This window comes from Salmo trutta, chromosome 26 (genome assembly GCF_901001165.1).
Source record: "Salmo trutta chromosome 26, fSalTru1.1, whole genome shotgun sequence".
Lineage (NCBI taxonomy): Eukaryota > Metazoa > Chordata > Actinopteri > Salmoniformes > Salmonidae > Salmo > Salmo trutta.
Genome location: NC_042982.1, coordinates 31,000,445 through 31,018,591, shown reverse-complemented (window position 1 = coordinate 31,018,591; position 18,147 = coordinate 31,000,445). Strand labels below are relative to the sequence as shown.

Here is an 18,147-nt window from a genome sequence, read left to right as displayed (position 1 = left end):
TCTGGGAGGAGATCCCTCAGGAGACCATCCGCCACCTCATCAGAAGCATGCCCAGGCATTGTAGGGAGGTCATACAGGCACGTGGAGGCCACACACACTACTGAGCCTCATTTTGACTTGTTTTAAGGACATTACATCAAAGTTGGATCAGCCTGTAGTGTGGTTTTCCACTTTAATTTTGAGTGTGATTCCAAATCCAGACCTCCGTGGGTTGATAAATTGGATTTCCATTGATTATTTTTGTGTGATTTTGTTGTCAGCACATTCAACTATGTAAAGAAAAATGTATTTAATAAGATTATTTCTTTCATTCAGATCTAGGATGTGTTATTTTAGTGTTCCCTTTATATTTTTGAGCAGTGTATATAATACATATAGGATAACTATTGCACCTTTCAGGACATGATGGGTTCATGTTTCTGAAGTAGCCATATAACAAATTACTATGTGCATCTCTCATTTAATTGGGCCTATTAGATAGGCTATTATAATTTCAAGTTTTTGCTCTGTGGATCCAAAAGGGAACGAGGTTTATAAAATACAGTAGAATTTAACAGGTGAACAGACAGTTGATCTTTGCAGCATATTTAGGTTCGGGAGAAAGTAAATTCCAAAACATTATCGAATTCAAACAATCTGTTTACAGTCCACAACAATTTGCAATTGTTTATGTGTTTCAGAAATGTCCAGATACAGCAAATGTCACTGCAAAAGAAAACCTTCTGCCAACACCTCCAAAGACATTTGATCAGTTCACCATTGCTATTTCCTTTAGATATACTGTCTTGTCCTACCTCCAATAATTCCAAAGTGAACCCCAAAAGGTGAATGATGGGTGTTTTTCAGGTGGAGTTATAATGCTTGTTCACATGTGCACAGTTCCATGACAGGTCTGATTTATAATGGGAAACATGCGTATGTCAAATAAAATATAAGTGTATTTGTCACGTGCGCTGAATACAACAGGTGTAGACCTTACAGTGAAATGCTTACTTACAGGCTCTAACCTGTTATTGTATGGTGTGCGCCAAATTTATAAATCTCAATATTTGTGTGAGCACACAGTCTTTTAAAAAATGGCACATGCAGATATTTAATGTAACATTTAAACAGAAATTATGAATGAGACCCCTGAGTTTTACTGGGGAAGAGGAACCAAAATGCAAGGGTGAATTAAATAGGCAAGGGAGTGACTTGGAAAGGGGTGACGCTGAGGGGTGTGTGTGTGTGTGTGTGTGTGTGTGTGTGTGTGTGTGTGTGTGTGAACGGAAATGGCAATATTGAGGTTGTTACCACATCTCGAGATATGCTAATTGATATCACAATGTCAAAGTGGAACACCCACCGAACATCACAGACCCCATATATCAATCCAGAATGACCATCTTAAATCCATCACGAAATGTGATTCTTGACATCTACAGATAGACCAACATCCGCCTGGGTGTTGGGGTGGTGTTGACCTCTACTGCTGTTGCGAGGGGAGATCCAAGTCGTCAATAGAAATAAATTAGCATTAATATCTAGTCTCACGCCTCCGCTAGCTGCTAATTAGCCTGCGTTTCCACGGTAGCGCCAGCTGTAATAACAGCCAACCGTATCCAGGGCACGTTTTTATGCTCGTTAGCCTAGCGTGTTTCATATGTACAGTCATTGTGCCTTTTGTTTGGCAAATGGAGATAGATTTTCATTTTTTTTGTCTGAAAGCATTTTCCCTCCGTTTTTTTCATCATCACAGAAAAACCTGTTCAAAGAGTTGTTTTTGACCTGAGCTAGCCTGCTGAGTTAACTGTAAAGCTACTGTCTCGGTATGACCTGCACTCAGACTAGCCCGGCTGGATCGGACTGGATCAGACCAGGAAATGACATGGTGTGGAGACAGGAACACAATGGTGAGGCAGCAATTACACTTCCTGCAATTCTAGGACGAGGGGAAAATGGAGGTTTGGAGTACTATTTGAGAGCCCTTGCTTTCGGAACACTCACACTGAGAAAATAACCCAACAATTTGAGCCTAGAGTCAATCAAAGCCTTTCTTCCTCATGTCAGGCCCATTTCCATTGGTTAGCAGGGGTCCTCTAGCTCTGGCCACAGCTTGCTAGTGAGGACAGGATTGATGTCATATAACAATAACATGTGACAATTAGCAGACGTATTTATCCAAAACGCCTTACAGTCATGCGTGCATACAATTTACTTATGGGTGGCCCCGGGAATTGAACCCACAACCCTGACGGTGCAAGCACCATGCTCTTCCAACTGAGCTTTGATGTCATTGATTCATATGTTGGAGATTGCTTAAGACACAGGTGGGTAACTCCAATCCTAAAGGGCTGTACTGTAGCACCGTTTTTTGTTCCAGCCCAGCACTATCACACCTGACTAAAGACCATGATAAGTGGATTACATCATTTGTGTTGGAACAAAAAACGGTAGCCCCGTAGCTCAAGTCCACCACTGTTTTAATCTTATCAGATGTTTTGTTTTCAGTAGAGTAGTGGCATTGGAACTAACACTGTGGAAAATATGACTTCAGATCTAACATGAGAAGCTGTCATCATAAACCAGTACAAACACTCAAATATAAAAACCTGCTTTGTATTGCCGTCTTTAATCAGCCTTTAATCATCGCTGTGTGTGTGTGTGTGTGTGTGTGTGTGTGTGTGTGTGTGTGTGTGTGTGTGTGTGTGTGTGTGTGTGTGTGTGTGTGTGTGTGTGTGTGTGTGTGTGTGTGTGTGTGTGTGTGTGTGGCGCTGTGGGCAGAGAGGGGGAAGTTGGCATTTGGTCCCCTGGCCCAAAATTATCCCACTTCTGTTTGAGCAAAGGATTAGAATAAAGATGGAATGAACAGTTTTTTAGGGAGAGAGAGAAAGAGATGGAAGATTAATTCAGAGGGGAGATAAAGAAATGTGCAGAGGAGAGATGAAGGATACACTGGCAGAGGAGAGAGAGCGAGGAAGATAGTCCAGGAGAGAGGAAGAGGAGAGTGACAGAGGAGAGAGGGAGAGGAGGATAGTCTGGCAGATGAGAGAGGGAGAGGAAGATAGTCCAGGAGAGAGGAAGAGGAGAGTGGCAGAGGAGAGAGGGAGAGGAGGATAGTCTGGCAGAGGAGAGAGGGAGAGGAGGATAGTCTGGCAGAGGAGAGAGGGAGAGGAAGATAGTCCAGCAGAGGAGAGAGGGAGAGGGGAGAGGAAGATAGTCCAGCAGAGGAGAGAGGGAGAGGAGAGAGGGAGAGGAAGATAGTCCAGCAGAGGAGAGAGGGAGAGGAAAATAGTCCAGCAGAGGAGAGAGGGAGAGGAAGATAGTCCAGCAGAGGAGAGAGGGAGAGGAGAGAGGGAGAGGAAGATAGTCTGGCAGAGGAGAGAGGGAGAGGAAGATAGTCTGGCAGAGGAGAGAGGGAGAGGAAGATAGTCTGGCAGAGGAGAGAGGGAGAGGAAGATAGTCTGGCAGAGGAGAGAGGGAGAGGAAGATAGTCCAGCAGAGGAGAGAGGGAGAGGAGAGTGGCAGAGGAGAGAGGGAGAGGAAGATAGTCCAGCAGAGGAGAGAGGGAGAGGAGAGTGGCAGAGGAGAGAGGGAGAGGAAGATAGTCTGGCAGAGGAGAGAGGGAGAGGAAGATAGTCCAGCAGAGGAGAGAGGGAGAGGAAGATAGTCTGGCAGGGGAGAGAGGGAGAGGAAGATAGTCTGGCAGAGGAGAGAGGGAGAGAGGTGGGTTTTGGACAAGAGAGGGGAAAATTAATATTAACAGGAGAAAGGTGAGAGGTGGAGGACTAGTAAAGGACAGAGAGACAGATGGAGGTAAGAGGTGTGGTAAAGGAGAGATGGTCAAATGGAGGGCGAGGTGTGGTAGAGGACAGAGGAGAGATAGATAGATGGAGGGAGAGGTGTGGTAGAGGACAGAGGAGAGATAGATAGATGGAGGGAGAGGTGTGGTAGAGGACCGAGGAGAGAGAGATAGATGGAGGGAGAGGTGTGGTAGAGGACCGAGGAGAGAGAGATAGATGGAGGGAGAGGTGTGGTAGAGGACAGAGGAGAGATGGATAGATGGAGTGGGAGGTGTGGTAGAGGACCAAGGAGAGATAGATAGATGGAGGGAGAGGTGTGGTAGAGGACCAAGGAGAGAGAGATAGATGGAGGGAGAGGTGTGGTAGAGGACCGAGGAGAGAGAGATAGATGGAGGGAGAGGTGTGGTAGAGGACCGAGGAGAGAGAGATAGATGGAGGGAGAGGTGTGGTAGAGGACAGAGGAGAGATGGATAGATGGAGTGGGAGGTGTGGTAGAGGACCAAGGAGAGATAGATAGATGGAGGGAGAGGTGTGGTAGAGGACAGAGGAGAGAGAGACAGATGGGGGAGAGGTGTGGTAGAGGACAGAGGAGAGATTGACTAAAGGAGGGAGAGGACATAGGAGAGATGGAATGGTGGAGGGAGAGGTGTGGTAGAGGACAGAGGAGAGAGAGATTGACAGATGGAGGGAGAGGTGTGGTAGAAGACACAGTTAGTGAGATGGACAGATGGAGGGAGAGGTGTGGTAGAGGACACAGTTAGTGAGATGGACAGATGGAGGGAGAGGTGTGGTAGAGGACAGAGGTAGAAAGAGGGGTGGGTTGTTTTCCTCTTCCTGGTGTCAGGCCATCACCTTACATTTTCAATCTGTTCTACCTGTCAGGTGTTGAACATGTTAATGAAGACACACTGGAGAGCTGAGAGGCAAGGGACTCACACACACACATACTGTACATACGCATACACACACAAGCATACACACACAGAGAGAGAGAAGAATAGACATGTATACACAGCGAGAGGGCTAGTGATCCTAGCATTTACCACTATTCCCAGCCCACACACACACACACACACACACACACACACACACACACACACACACACACACACACACACACACACACACACACACACACACACACACACACATACACACACATACAGACACACACACACACACACACACACACACACACACACACACACACACACATACATACATACAAACACACATACATTACATACACCTGCCATTTCAAAATCATGGGCATTAATATGGAGTTGGTCCCCCCTTTCCTGCTATAACAGCCTCTACTCTTCTGGGAAAGCTAGATGTTGGAACATTACTGAAGGAACTTGCTTCCACTCAGCCACAAGAGCATTAGTGAGATCGGGCACTGATGTTGGGTGACTAAGTCTGTCTCGTAGTCAGTGTTCCAATTCATTCCAAAGGTGTTCGATGGGGTTGAGGTCAGCGCTCTGTGCAGATTAGTCAAGTTCTTCCACACCGATCTCGACAAACCATTTCTGTATGGACCTCGCTTGTGCACAGGGGCATTGTCATGCTGAAACAGGAAAGGGCCTCCCCAAACTGTTGACACAAAGTTGGAAGCGCAGAATTGTCTAGAATGTCATTGAATGCTGTAGCGTTAAGATTTCCCTTCACTGGAACTAAGGGGCATAGCCCAAACCATGAAAAGCAGCCCCAGACCATTATTCCTCCTCCACCAATCTTTACAGTTGGCACTATGCATTCGGCAGATAGCGATCTCCTGGCAGCCGCCAAACCCAGATTCGTCCGTCAGACTGCCAGATGGTGAAGCGTGATTCATCACTCCAGAGAATGCGTTTTCATTTCTCTAGAGTTCAATGGTGGCGAGCTTTACACCACTCCACCCGACACTTGGCATTGCGCATGGTGATTTTAGGCCTGTGTGCAGCTGCTCGGCCATGGAAACCCATTTTATGAAGCTCCCTGTGAGCAGTTCTTGTGCTGACGTTGCTTCCAGAGGAAGTTCGGAACTCTGTAGTGCAACTGAGGACAGTCTATGTTTTTTACGCGCAACGCGCCCTTCAGTACGGCATCTCTAGCAGGGCAGAAATTTGACAAACTGACTTGTTGGAAAGGTGGCATCCTATGACGGTGCCACGTTGAAAGTCACTGAGCTCTTCAGCAAGACCATTCTACTGCCAATGTCTATCCAGATTGCATGGCGTTGTGCTCTATTTTATACACTGGTCAGCAACGGGTGTGGTTGAAATAACCGAATCAACTAATTTGAAGGGGTGTCCACATACTTTTGTATATACTGTATAGTGTACATACACACAAATAGAGACAGGTGTAGGCATAGCACGAAGTCGAGTCCAATGAGCCATTGCCAGTTTTTCCTCAGTTGCTGTGAAATAATCTGCCTATCATTTTCTCTCATCTCTCTCCCTCACTCCGCCTCATACACAAACACATTTGGCAGAACCTGCCCTATCTTTCTACTCCCTAGTCCCTGGCCCAATTTGAACAGTATCAATGAGTGATGGTGGCCCACCGGTGCCAAAAGACATGAGTGGAAAAAGTTAGGTGCCGTTCTGTGAAGCATTTTACATTACTTCTCCCTCTGCAACAAAACTTCTCTCCAATGAGAGCAGAGAGAACATTTTGCCTCTAAGCATTTTAGTTTGGATTACACGGTGTGTATGCAGGGAACTCAGTTCAGACAGACTCTCATAAAGCCTTGCATATTTTACCATTTCAATGGCCAGAAGATCACCCTGTATAAGCTTCTGATCCCGATAAGACTTCTGAACTGCACACACCCTCCAACATTGGAACTACACAATCACACAGAAACCCACATACACACATACAAAAAAGTTTACTTTGGGATTTCACTTGTCAAGATGATAGCAAAGCAGTAATCTGGCTGCTGATTGGCTGTCTGACTGATCTGAAGAGTCAATCATAAATGCTGTTTCAGCAGGATTCTCTAGGGCACATCACTACAGGCTCATAAAGTTCCCTGAAACAAATATCTTCACAACAGCTATTCATAGACATATCTTTGTCACAATTATTTTCTCCCTCTCCACCTCTCTCTCCTCCCATTCTTCCTCTCTTCTTCTCTCCTATCTTTTCACTTCTCCTCATCTCCTCTTTTCATACCCTCTCCCTCTCTTCTCTCTCCTCTCTTCCTCCTCTCCTCTCTCTCTTCCCCTGAAGGTAAACTGCATTGAGAGCGATGTCACCTGAGGCAGTCCTACAGTGTGAACCATCCTACCTCTCTAACTTCATCAGCTCCACATGTATCCTGTGTATTCTGTTCCTGCTCATCCCAAAGTGCCAGCTCCTTTTGCACCATTATTTTGAATGGTGTGGAAGCACTAGTCACTACACAAACTACAGTAGCAATGGGCTATAAGTAGGTGAGGCTCCTCTACAGAGAGAGATACAATGAACTCTGTGACTTCATTGGAATTATGTAACACTGAATTAATAGTCTTATTGATTTTTCGTTGTGAATTGGAGTCATCAGCCTTGGGTAGCGATATTTACATTGTAAGGGGAAGCTACAGTACGTGGCTGATGCTAATTCCAGTCATTCACCCAAAAGATATCATGATACTATAGTGCTTTGTTGCTCCTCCATATAAAAGAAAGGCCCCATGGCCAGAGGCAGGGCCAAATGACTGGCTGTTATAGAGAATAGGCCTGAAGGTTAAGTACTATCCTCTGGGGTATTAAAAGGGTCATAAACTCTAATAGGGATATTTGAACGCATTGAACTCTAAATGGCCTTGCATGAGAGGAGCGTGGACACATGCTTTTTCTCCCCCAGGCCATTCTACACAGGGAAGTAGAAAATAGAAACTATTGATTTCCAGTGTGCTTTTATGTGATTGCCTTAGCTATGTTCTGTTTGTGTTTTGGTCCATTTTTTCTTCTCTTTCATTCGTTGCCTGTCCTTATACAGGGAGGCCAGGGCTTTGGTGGTGATTGGACGTACATTAATAGAATACATAGTGCTTGTGATTCATTAATGTCTTGGAGTAGGCTAAAGACCATAACACAGACTGAACTGGGTAACTACCACAAGGGATAGTTCACCCAAATGACAAAATGGCACATTGGTTTCCTTACCCTGTAAGCAGTCTATGGACAAGGTTTGACAGCAATTCATGCTTTGGTTTAGTTTTCCTGGCTCTGTTTCTACATGCTAATGTTTTAGCATTCAAGTCATCAGACTGATATTATACATTATACAGTGAGGGAAAAAAGTATTTTTTTTTAGGTTTATTTGAACAGTGAGAGACAAAATAACAACAAAAAAATGCAGAAAAACGCATGTCAAAAATGTTATAAATTGATTTCCATTTTAATGAGGGAAATAAGTATTTGACCCCTCTGCAAAACATGACTTAGTGCTTGGTGGCAAAACTCTTGTTGGCAATCACAGAGGTCAGACGTTTCTTGTAGTAGGCCACCAGGTTTGCACACATCTCAGGAGGGATTTTGCCCCACTCCTCTTTGCAGATCTTCTCCAAGTCATTAAGGTTTCGAGGCTGACGTTTGGCAACTCGAACCTTCAGCTCCCTCCACAGATTTTCTATGGGATTAAGGTCTGGAGACTGGCTAGGCCACTCCAGGCAAACTTCAGACGGCATGTATATGTGCTTTCTTGAGCAGGGGGACCTTGCGGGCGCTGCAGGATTTCAGTCCTTCACGGTGTAGTGTGTTACCAATTGTTTTCTTGGTGACTATGGTCTCAGCTGCCTTGAGATCATTGACAAGATCCTCCCGTGTAGTTCTGGGCTGATTCCTCACCGTTCTCATGATCATTGCAACTCCACGAGGTGAGATCTTGCATGGAGCCCCAGGCCGAGGGAGATTGACAGTTCTTTTGTGTTTCTTCCATTTGCAAATAATCGCACCAACTGTTGTCACCTTCTCACCAAGCTGCTTGGCGATGGTCTTGTAGCCCATTCCAGCCTTGTGTAGGTCTACAATCTTGTCCCTGACATCCTTGGAGAGCTCTTTGGTCTTGGCCATGGTGGAGAGTTTGGAATCTGTTTGATTGATTTCTGCTGTGGACAGCTGTCTTTTATACAGGTAACAAACTGAGATTAGGAGCACTCCCTTTAAGAGTGTGCTCCTAATCTCAGCTCGTTACCTGTATAAAAGACACCTGGGAGCCAGAAATCTTTCTGATTGAGAGGGGGTCAAATACTTATTTCCCTCATTAAAATGCAAATCAATTTATAACATTTTTGACATGTGTTTTTCTGTATTTTTTGTTGTTGTTATTCTGTCTCTCACTGTTCAAATAAACCTACCATTAAAATTATAGACTGATCATTTCTTTGTCAGTGGGCAAACGTACAAAATCAGCAGGGGATCAAATACTTTTTTCCCTCACTGTAAGATAAACATTTGTGAAAGATTATTGGAATCTGTGTTGGTTGCTGGACAGGTAGGATGACTGACAATAGTGAAGGTGAACAGTTGGTCACGGGTCAGGTGACAGAAGAATGGATAAGACTGAGGCAGGAATTCCTTTAACCACAACAAAGTGGTATATTTACTGGGTAGTTGTCTGTGGTTGATTCATGGACGAACAGAATGTCTGGATTAGACGGAGTTGAGGGAGAGAACGCAGTGAGGTTGGGCGGTTGTGATTTCCTCCTTTTAATGAGTTGAGATCTGTCAGACATTTCCACCTGACCTAATTAAAGCGCCCCTGGCCCAGCTGAGCAAGTGGCCATGAATTGAAGGATTCTTCCACCAACTCCATGGGCCTTTCTACAATTTGTCTTCTGCAATTCTCTGCATTCACAACAACAGATGGTAGTTCAAGACAAACACATTGGCACAATCATGACATTGTTAATTGAAAGTGAAAAGTGTACGTTTAGCCAGGTAGCACATGGACTCGCACTAGCTTCTATCTATAGAGCCTACCATCTGCATAGAAACTGAATCTACCATCTGCATAGAAACTGAATCTATCATCTGCATAGAAACTAAATCTACCATCTGCATAGAAACTGAGTCTACCATCTGCATAGAAACTGAATCTACCATCTCCATAGAAACTGAGTGTACCATCTGCATAGAAACTGAGTCTACCATCTGCATAGAAACTGAGTCTTCTATCTGCATAGGAACTGAGTCTACCATCTGCATAGAAACTGAATCTACCATCTGCATAGAAACTGAGTCTACCATCTACATAGAAACTGAGTCTACCATCTGCATAGAAACTGAGTCTACCATCTGCATAAAAACTTAGTCTACTATCTGCATAGAAACTGAATCTACCATCTGCATAGAAACTGAATCCACCATCTGCATAGAAACTGAATCTACCATCTGCATAGAAACTGAGTCTACCATCTGCATAGAAACTAAGTCTACCATCTGCATAGAAACTGAGTCTACCATCTGCATAGAAACTGAATCTACCATCTGCATAGAGACTGAATCTACCATCTGCATAGAAACTGAATCTATCATCTGCAAAGAAACTAAATCTACCATCTGCATAGAAACTGAGTCTACCATCTGCATAGAAACTGAATCAACCATCTGCATAAAAACTGAGTCAACCGTCTGCATAGAAACTGAGTCTACCATCTGCATAGAAACTGAGTCTACCATCTGCATAGAAACTGAATCTACCATCTGCATAGAGACTGAATCTACCATCTGCATAGAAACTGAATCTATCATCTGCAAAGAAACTAAATCTACCGTCTGCATAGAAACTGAGTCTACCGTCTGCATAGAAACTGAATCAACCATCTGCATAGAAACTGAGTCAACCGTCTGCATAGAAACTGAGTCTACCATCTGCATAGAAACTGAGTCTAACATCTGCATAGAAACTGAATCTACCATCTGCATAGAAACTGATTTAGAAAAATATATCATCAATCATTAGGACTAGTTTCCGCAACTGTTGCCATGTCAACAAAGAAGGATTTCTAACTGGGAATAAAAAGCTACTTTATCTTACCCAGGAACATCCCTCCATCCATCCATCCCTCCATCTCTCTATCCCTCCATCCATCCCTCCATCTTTCCCACGGAGTCCTGTATAATAGTGGTCTCAGTGGGAGAAACTCCTGCAGTGTTGTGTTTATGCTGATTGGCTGTTTGATTGCTTTTAGCTCTCTGTAATTGGCTGACAGTAGGTGATGGAGTAGTAGTCACATGCCTGTTTAACTGATTGATATTTCCTGCTGTTGTCTGGGAGTGTGTTTGCTGTAATGTTTCTTGTGTTGATGATGTGTTGGGTGGTGGTCTGTTATGGACTGTTGGCTAGAGGCTGGGTGGTAGTCTGTTATGGGCTGTTGGCTAGAGGCTGGGTGGTGGTCTGTTATGGACTGTTGGCTAGAGGCTGGGTGGTAGTCTGTTATGGACTGTTGGCTAGAGGCTGGGTGGTGGTCTGTTATGGACTGTTGGCTAGAGGCTGGGTGGTGGTCTGTTATGGACTGTTGGCTAGAGGTTGGGTGGTGGTCTGTTATGGACTGTTGGCTAGAGGTTGGGTGGTGGTCTGTTATGGACTGTTGGCTAGAGGCTGGGTGGTGGTCTGTTATGGACTGTTGGCTAGAGGCTGGGTGGTGGTCTGTTCTGGACTGTTGGCTAGAGGCTAGGTGGTGATTTGTTATGGACTGTTGGCTAGAGGCTGGGTGGTGATTTGTTATGGACTGTTGGCTAGAGGCTGGGAGGTGATTTGTTATGGACTGTTGGCTAGAGGCTGGGTGGTGGTCTGTTATGGACTGTTGGCTAGAGGCTGGGTGGTGGTCTGTTATGGACTGTTGGCTAGAGGCTGGGTGGTGGTCTGTTATGGACTGTTGGCTAGAGGCTGGGTGGTGGTCTGTTATCGACTGTTGGCTAGAGGCTGGGTGGTGGTCTGTTATGGACTGTTGGCTAGAGGCTGGGTGGTGGTCTGTTATCGACTGTTGGCTAGAGGCTGGGTGGTGGTCTGTTATCGACTGTTGGCTAGAGGCTGGGTGGTGGTCTGTTATGGACTGTTGGCTAGAGGCTGGGTGGTAGTCTGTTATAGTCTGTTGGCTAGAGGCTGGGTGGTGGTCTGTTATGAACTGTTGGCTAGAGGCTGGGTGGTGGTCTGTTATGGACTGTTGGCTCGAGACTGGGTGGTGGTCTGTTATGGACTGTTGGCTCGAGTCTGGGTGGTGATTTGTTATGGACTGTTGGCTAGAGGCTGGGTGGTGGTCTGTTATGGACTGTTGGCTAGAGTCTGGGTGGTGGTCTGTTATGGACTGTTGGCTAGAGGCTGGGTGGTGGTCTGTTATGGACTGTTGTCTAGAGGCTGGGTGGTGGTCTGTTATGGACTGTTGGCTAGAGGCTGGGTGGTGGTCTGTTATGGACTGTTGGCTAGAGGCTCGGTGGTGGTCTGTTATGGACTGTTGGCTAGAGGCTGGGTGGTGGTCTGTTATGGACTGTTGGCTAGAGGCTGGGTGGTGGTCTGTTATGGACTGTTGGCTAGAGGCTGGGTGGTGGTCTGTTATGAACTGTTGGCTAGAGGCTGGGTGGTGGTCTGTTATGGACTGTTGGCTAGAGGCTGGGTGGTGATTTGTTATGGACTGTTGGCTAGAGGTTGGGTGGTGGTCTGTTATGGACTGTTGGCTAGAGGTTGGGTGGTGGTCTGTTATGGACTGTTGGCTAGAGGCTAGGTGGTGGTCTGTTATGGACTGTTGGCTAGAGGCTGGGTGGTGACGGTGTGTGTGTGTGTGTTGTTTTGGCCCTGTTCCTGTGTCTATGCTGCGTTATTGACGTGTATCCTGCTGGTGTTTTGTGACTAACTATATTGACATAGGGGAAGTGGGTGCTTGGGGCCTCACACGCTGTCGGCCCTCCTAAACACCCAACCTGCCCCTGAGCAGTCAGAGTAAAACACTACTGATTTGTTTAGGACTCTGTGAGTCGTCCAGTGGACTGCCTGTAGAGAAGAGATTAAGGCTCATGGTCTGATGCACAACAAATAGCTATTAGGTACACATCCTAAAACTGATTCAGTCCCAGAATGCAGCAGTACAGCCATATTGTGTTGTGGACTGGAGCTGTGTGATGAGTACAGTTGTGTTTCTCAGACTCACAGAGCAGAGAGTGTGTTCTGTGTTCTCTCAGTCAGAGAGACAGTGGGTTCTGTCTGTCAGTCAGAAAGACAGTGGGTTCTGTCTGTCAGTCAGAGAGACAGTGGGTTCTCTCTGTCAGTCAGAGAGACAGTGGGTTCTCTCTGTCCGTCAGAGAGACAGTGGGATGACATTAACTCCCTCAGAGTAGCCTTTATGTAATTAAGGGTGAAGGGACAAGGTTGAGCTAATCATGTCTGAGTCCCCCCTCTGTGCTCGTGGAGAGAAGAGTATTTTTAATTAAAATCTCCTGTACACACACACACACACACACACACACACACACACACACACACACACACACACACACACACACACAGAATCTCATGCCACTCTGGTTTCTTCAGCTCAGGCTCTAGCCAGAACACACAAGCCAGATTAGAATGAATTCTTCAGAAACGGACAGACAGCTTCTCTTCTAGTGTGTGTTTTTTTCATTCCTCGTCTGACTAATTTCATGAAGAGCATAATTACAGTGTTTTCAATTTGGCCTCAACTCTGGAGCTATGTGGCTGACAGTCTCTCTCTGCCCTGCAGCTGAGAGGGCCGGGGGAGGAGAGGGTGTGAGAGAAATATGTGTGTAAAGTGCAGAGAGGAGGTTGTGGGGCAATCAAGAGCCAATTGGTGTGTGTGTGATGGGGTACAGGGAGAGAGAAGCAGAGGTAAGATAGGGCTCTATACATAACTAGGTAACTAGATGCAAAATCTGAATTCTTTAAAGAACCGCTAGCCTTCAGTAACTAACCACAATTTCAATAAACCCATTATTGATATTATTATGTTATTACTGTTGGTATAAACTTGTTATTATCTCTGTAAGCTGCTCAACTGCTGTAATACTGCACGTACTAGTACCAGCCAGTTAATGTATAATGACAGTTCTAAAACAATTGAGTAACATTGATTTTGTATGATTTGATTAGATAGCTGTCTATCGTGCGGTGTGTGTTCAAACAGTAGGAGGATGAAAGTCATGTCAGTGCTGATTTAGAGCGAGGGTTCTGGCATTACCGCTGTGTGTGTGTGTGTGTGTGTGTGTGTGTGTGTGTGTGTGTGTGTGTGTGTGTGTGTGTGTGTGTGTGTGTGTGTGCGTGTGCGTGTGCGTGTGTGCGTGTGCGTGTGTTTGGTCACTCTCCAGCAGTGAAATCAGAGCTTGCCTTAGGCAGTGCCCATGTTCCCGTCCTCCCAAACGTTCTTCTCCCCTGCCTCCATCCATCCATCTCTGCTCTCCTCTCTGCTCTTATCAACAACCTCAGATTGATATTCTCCACCTCCACATCTCACACACTTAAGGGTGCTGTATGGTCACTATCCAGCTGTGTGTGTGTGTGTGTGTGTGTGTGTGTGTGTGTGTGTGTGTGTGTGTGTGTGTGTGTGTGTGTGTGTGTGTGTGTGTGTGTGTGTGTGTGTGTTTTGGTCACTATCCGTGTGTGGGTGTGTGTGTTTGGTCACTATCCGTGTGTGTGTGTGTGTGTGTGTGCGTGTGTGTGTTTGGTCACTATCCAGCTGTGTGTGTGTGTTTGGTCACTATCCAGCTGTGTGTGTGTGTTTGGTCACTATCCAGCTGTGTGTGTGTGTTTGGTTACTATCCAGCTGTGTGTGTGTGTTTGGTTACTATCCAGCTGTGTGTGTGTGTTTGGTTACTATCCAGCTGTGTGTGTGTGTTTGGTCACTATCCAGCTGTGTGTGTGTGTTTGGTTACTATCCAGCTGTGTGTGTGTGTTTGGTTACTATCCAGCTGTGTGTGTGTGCATGCTTTGACCCATTTTTATGAGTGTGTTGTGATCCGGTTCGTCTTATCAGGGATGCTCTGTCAGGTCTGATAATGACTGGGGTCCCCCAGAGTGTTTTGGCCCTCAGGCTACAAAAGCACACACCACCACTGGTACTACTGATAATAACTGCAGTTAGTCCCCTTGATATTATTTCTTAGCGCAGCTGACTCAGTGCCCCTCTGTAGAACTTAAACCATGACATCTAGTTCCTGCTCCTTCTCACTGCCATCTACTCATAATGTCTCATTCATCTGCACCCATTAGATTAGTCTCTCCTTGAAGACTACCATGCCGTTGCCTGGCTTTTTCTCATCATAAATCTATCTCATAAAAGGCTAATGTGACACGGAGACACATATTTAGCTAACAATTTAGCACAGCAAATAGGGTGGTGAGTCCCACAGCTCTGCCAAGTGCCAGCCACCCAACATCTGTTCCTGTTACCATGCTGCTGCCGAGCCGAAGCCGAGCCGGGGCCATCGGTTCAAACCTAATCTGTCCTTCAGAAAGGCTCTCCTCTGCTGGGGGATCTGATATCAGCCTGGAGGTGTGACAAGCAGCTAGCAGCCCAGAGTGAGGCGATGTGTTTATTCATTCAACTTTGAAAAAGAGGAGGTCTGCCATGACAGTCAACGCTGGTCACCTTGACCCCTCCGCTCCCTGAGCTAAAATGTAATCACGAATTGGGTGTAGGGGTTCCTTGTCTTGCCAAGCACCGAGGTGGAGGAGTTGAGCATATCTTTAGTTATACCTTAATAATGGGAAACTTCTTCACTTGGCTGTGCCCTTACAATAAAAGATTGCAGTTTTGAAACTGCAGTAAAAGTGCAGTAACTGCAGTCGACTGTGATATTTTGGACGCAGTAATTGCACAATAACTGCAGTGTACTGCAGTTGAACTGCAGTTATACTGCACTGTAACTGCAGTTACACTACAAAATGACTGTAGTAAATAGTATTTTGGTCACAGTATTTGCAGTGTCCTGCAGTTATAGTGGACTCTGACTGCAATATGTTTTTATAAGGGTCTAGGTTTATTTTTCCTACTACAGTGATGGATTTTTTATTTGAGCATTTTGTGGTGGCAAGGCAACCTCACCCATCGAGACTGTTACGTCCTCTCTCTCCTCATCACACACCATTTGCTTTGATGCCATTTTATGATTATTTTCCCAAGCGGAATGCTTCTATGCCTCTGCATTTATTTCTGATGCGTTATTCTTCAGGTAATACAAAGAGGCCGTCTTAAACAGCTTACTGAGTAGCTCTCTCTCTCCATCTCACTCTCTTTCTCTCTCTCTCTCTCTCTCTCTCTCTCTCTCCCTCTCCCTCCTTCTCTCCATCTCGCTCTATCTGTCTCCCCCTCCCTCTCTCCATCTCGCTCTCTTTTTCTCTCTCTTTCTCACTCTCTCTCACACTCTCTCTCTCTCACTTCCTCTCACTCACTTGCTCTCTCTCTCTCTCTCTCTCTCTCTCTCTCTCTCTCTCACTCCACTGTGGACAAATTGTCATTTCAACACTCCCACTGTAGAATGAAATGGGATAATGTTTGACCGGGATGAAAGGGAAGAGAAAGGGAAGGAGGGGAAAATAAAGTTGCTCTTATCACAACTGGCCAGCAGCGATGTGCACACAAAGCTCTGGCGGAATCCAATTTAGTCCTTCCTGTTAGTTTAAATGATTATCGGCGCAATTAGCCGTCTCAGGTCAGACTTTAAAGCTCGTGCTAAGTGATTTCCTCAAATCCCCCAGTAAAACGCGGGCAAGCGCCACGTTTCTAAAGCACTCGCCTTGCCAACTCCAAAACAGACTCCACCTTATCCAACCTGCTCATAAATGTCAGACGACTTGTTCTGGTCTGCCTCATTGTTTAGCTTTGTAAATGAATGTTCTATTCCTTCGTTGTCTCTCAAACAAACCATGGTGACTTTGAGAGGCAGTGTTTCTTTTTGTGTCAAGCTTTTACGTACTTACTAAATTGGTGATTGTTTGTCTGGTCTGGAGTGACAACGTGTGATGGGAGTGAGCCGCACACTGTGGGCAGGTTGGTTTGTCCTTCTTCAGGAGAGGGATTAGCTGTTGAATGAGTGAGTTAGTCCTGTTCCAGAGAGGGTGGCTTTGTGGGAGACTCTGCTGTGGATACTTATTGTTGTTGTTGTTGTTTCTCTCCCTGTCTGCTCGAAAATTCAACTGGAACCTTCCAGGGAATTGTTATTACTGAGGTATTCTTTACAGTGCTCAACTAGTAGGAGAAGTCAAATCCCCAGTGCTGCTGAGTCTGATTACGTGAGCACACTGCACATGCTGGAAAAATGTATGTCTGCTCAGATGAGTCTGCATATCTCCACAACAGTATAACACTCTCTCACATAAAGAAACCAACAAACCCCTCCTCTCTTCGCCACTACTTTTTGACTTTAACGATCAAGTGGTAGTAAATACACAGTCCCTCACCTCTCTCCCCTCCTCTCCCTCTCTCTCTTTCCAGGGGAGATCTGTGCGTTTAAGATCCATGGTCTGGAGGCTCCGTTCGAGGCGGTGGTGTTGAATGGGACATCTGGTGAGGGCCAGCTGAGGGCCAGGGGCCTGGTGGACTGTGAGCTGCAAAAGGAGTACACCTTTATCATCCAGGCCCATGACTGTGGAGCAGGACCTGGGGGCACCGGGGGGAAGAAGTCCCACAAGTGAGTTTATGAGGCAGGATGTATTTTTGTCTGTTGGTCTTTATGAAGCATATGAATTCAATACCATGCTCCCTGCAACACTGCATTCTGAAGCCAAGCCTACTGTGATCAAATAACATTTGATTACTGTAAGTAACAGAAGTGCATGTCATTCTGGCTGCAAAAGGTCTTAGGGACATCCCACTTTCTCCTTGATCCCCTTCACCTCAATGTCTGATCCTGGCTGACCCCAGGTACTTACTTCCCTGTAGTGTTTCAGCAGTGTAGGATGAAAACAGACAGTATATTATTTTAAAGTGGTGCACTGATGAAAATGATTCACCACACTTACAGGAGCACCTATGAGCTGAGGATTCCTCTGATATTGCTTTCTCCACAGTCTCTTATGACTGTGTTATTTCCCCTCTGTGTGTGTCTCTCCTCACTCTCTCTCTGCTCACACCTCTCACCTTCCTCAGCGGGAGCTCACACAGAAAACTAGTGTCTCCTTCACACACACAAACATGCGCACCAGGCCTGTAATTATAGCAGCAGGTGTGTGTAAAGGTACGGTACACATTGTCCTGGGTCGTATTCTTCTGGTTATCCCTGCATTCCTGATTGTGGGACGTATGAAGAAACACAGCTAAACGTAGACATACATTCTATGACACAGGTTCTTTGTGAGCACACAGGGATGAGGGTCTTAGCTTTAATAGCCTGTCCAGGCGTTCCTTCTGTTGTCTGTGTCCCGGAGGAGCAGTCTGACCTT

At 45.7% G+C, this 18,147-nt stretch overlaps 1 protein-coding gene across 1 annotated transcript in view; it reads left to right on the top strand.

The window, feature by feature from the left end:
* Window positions 1–17,400, top strand: part of LOC115163883 (calsyntenin-2-like) — a 240,668-nt gene extending 223,268 nt beyond the window's left edge. The window contains exon 3 of the mRNA XM_029716093.1: window positions 17,201–17,400. Within this exon, the coding sequence (XP_029571953.1) occupies window positions 17,201–17,400 (200 nt within the window). The remainder of the gene's footprint in view (window positions 1–17,200) is intronic.
* The last annotated feature ends 747 nt before the right edge of the window (window positions 17,401–18,147 follow it).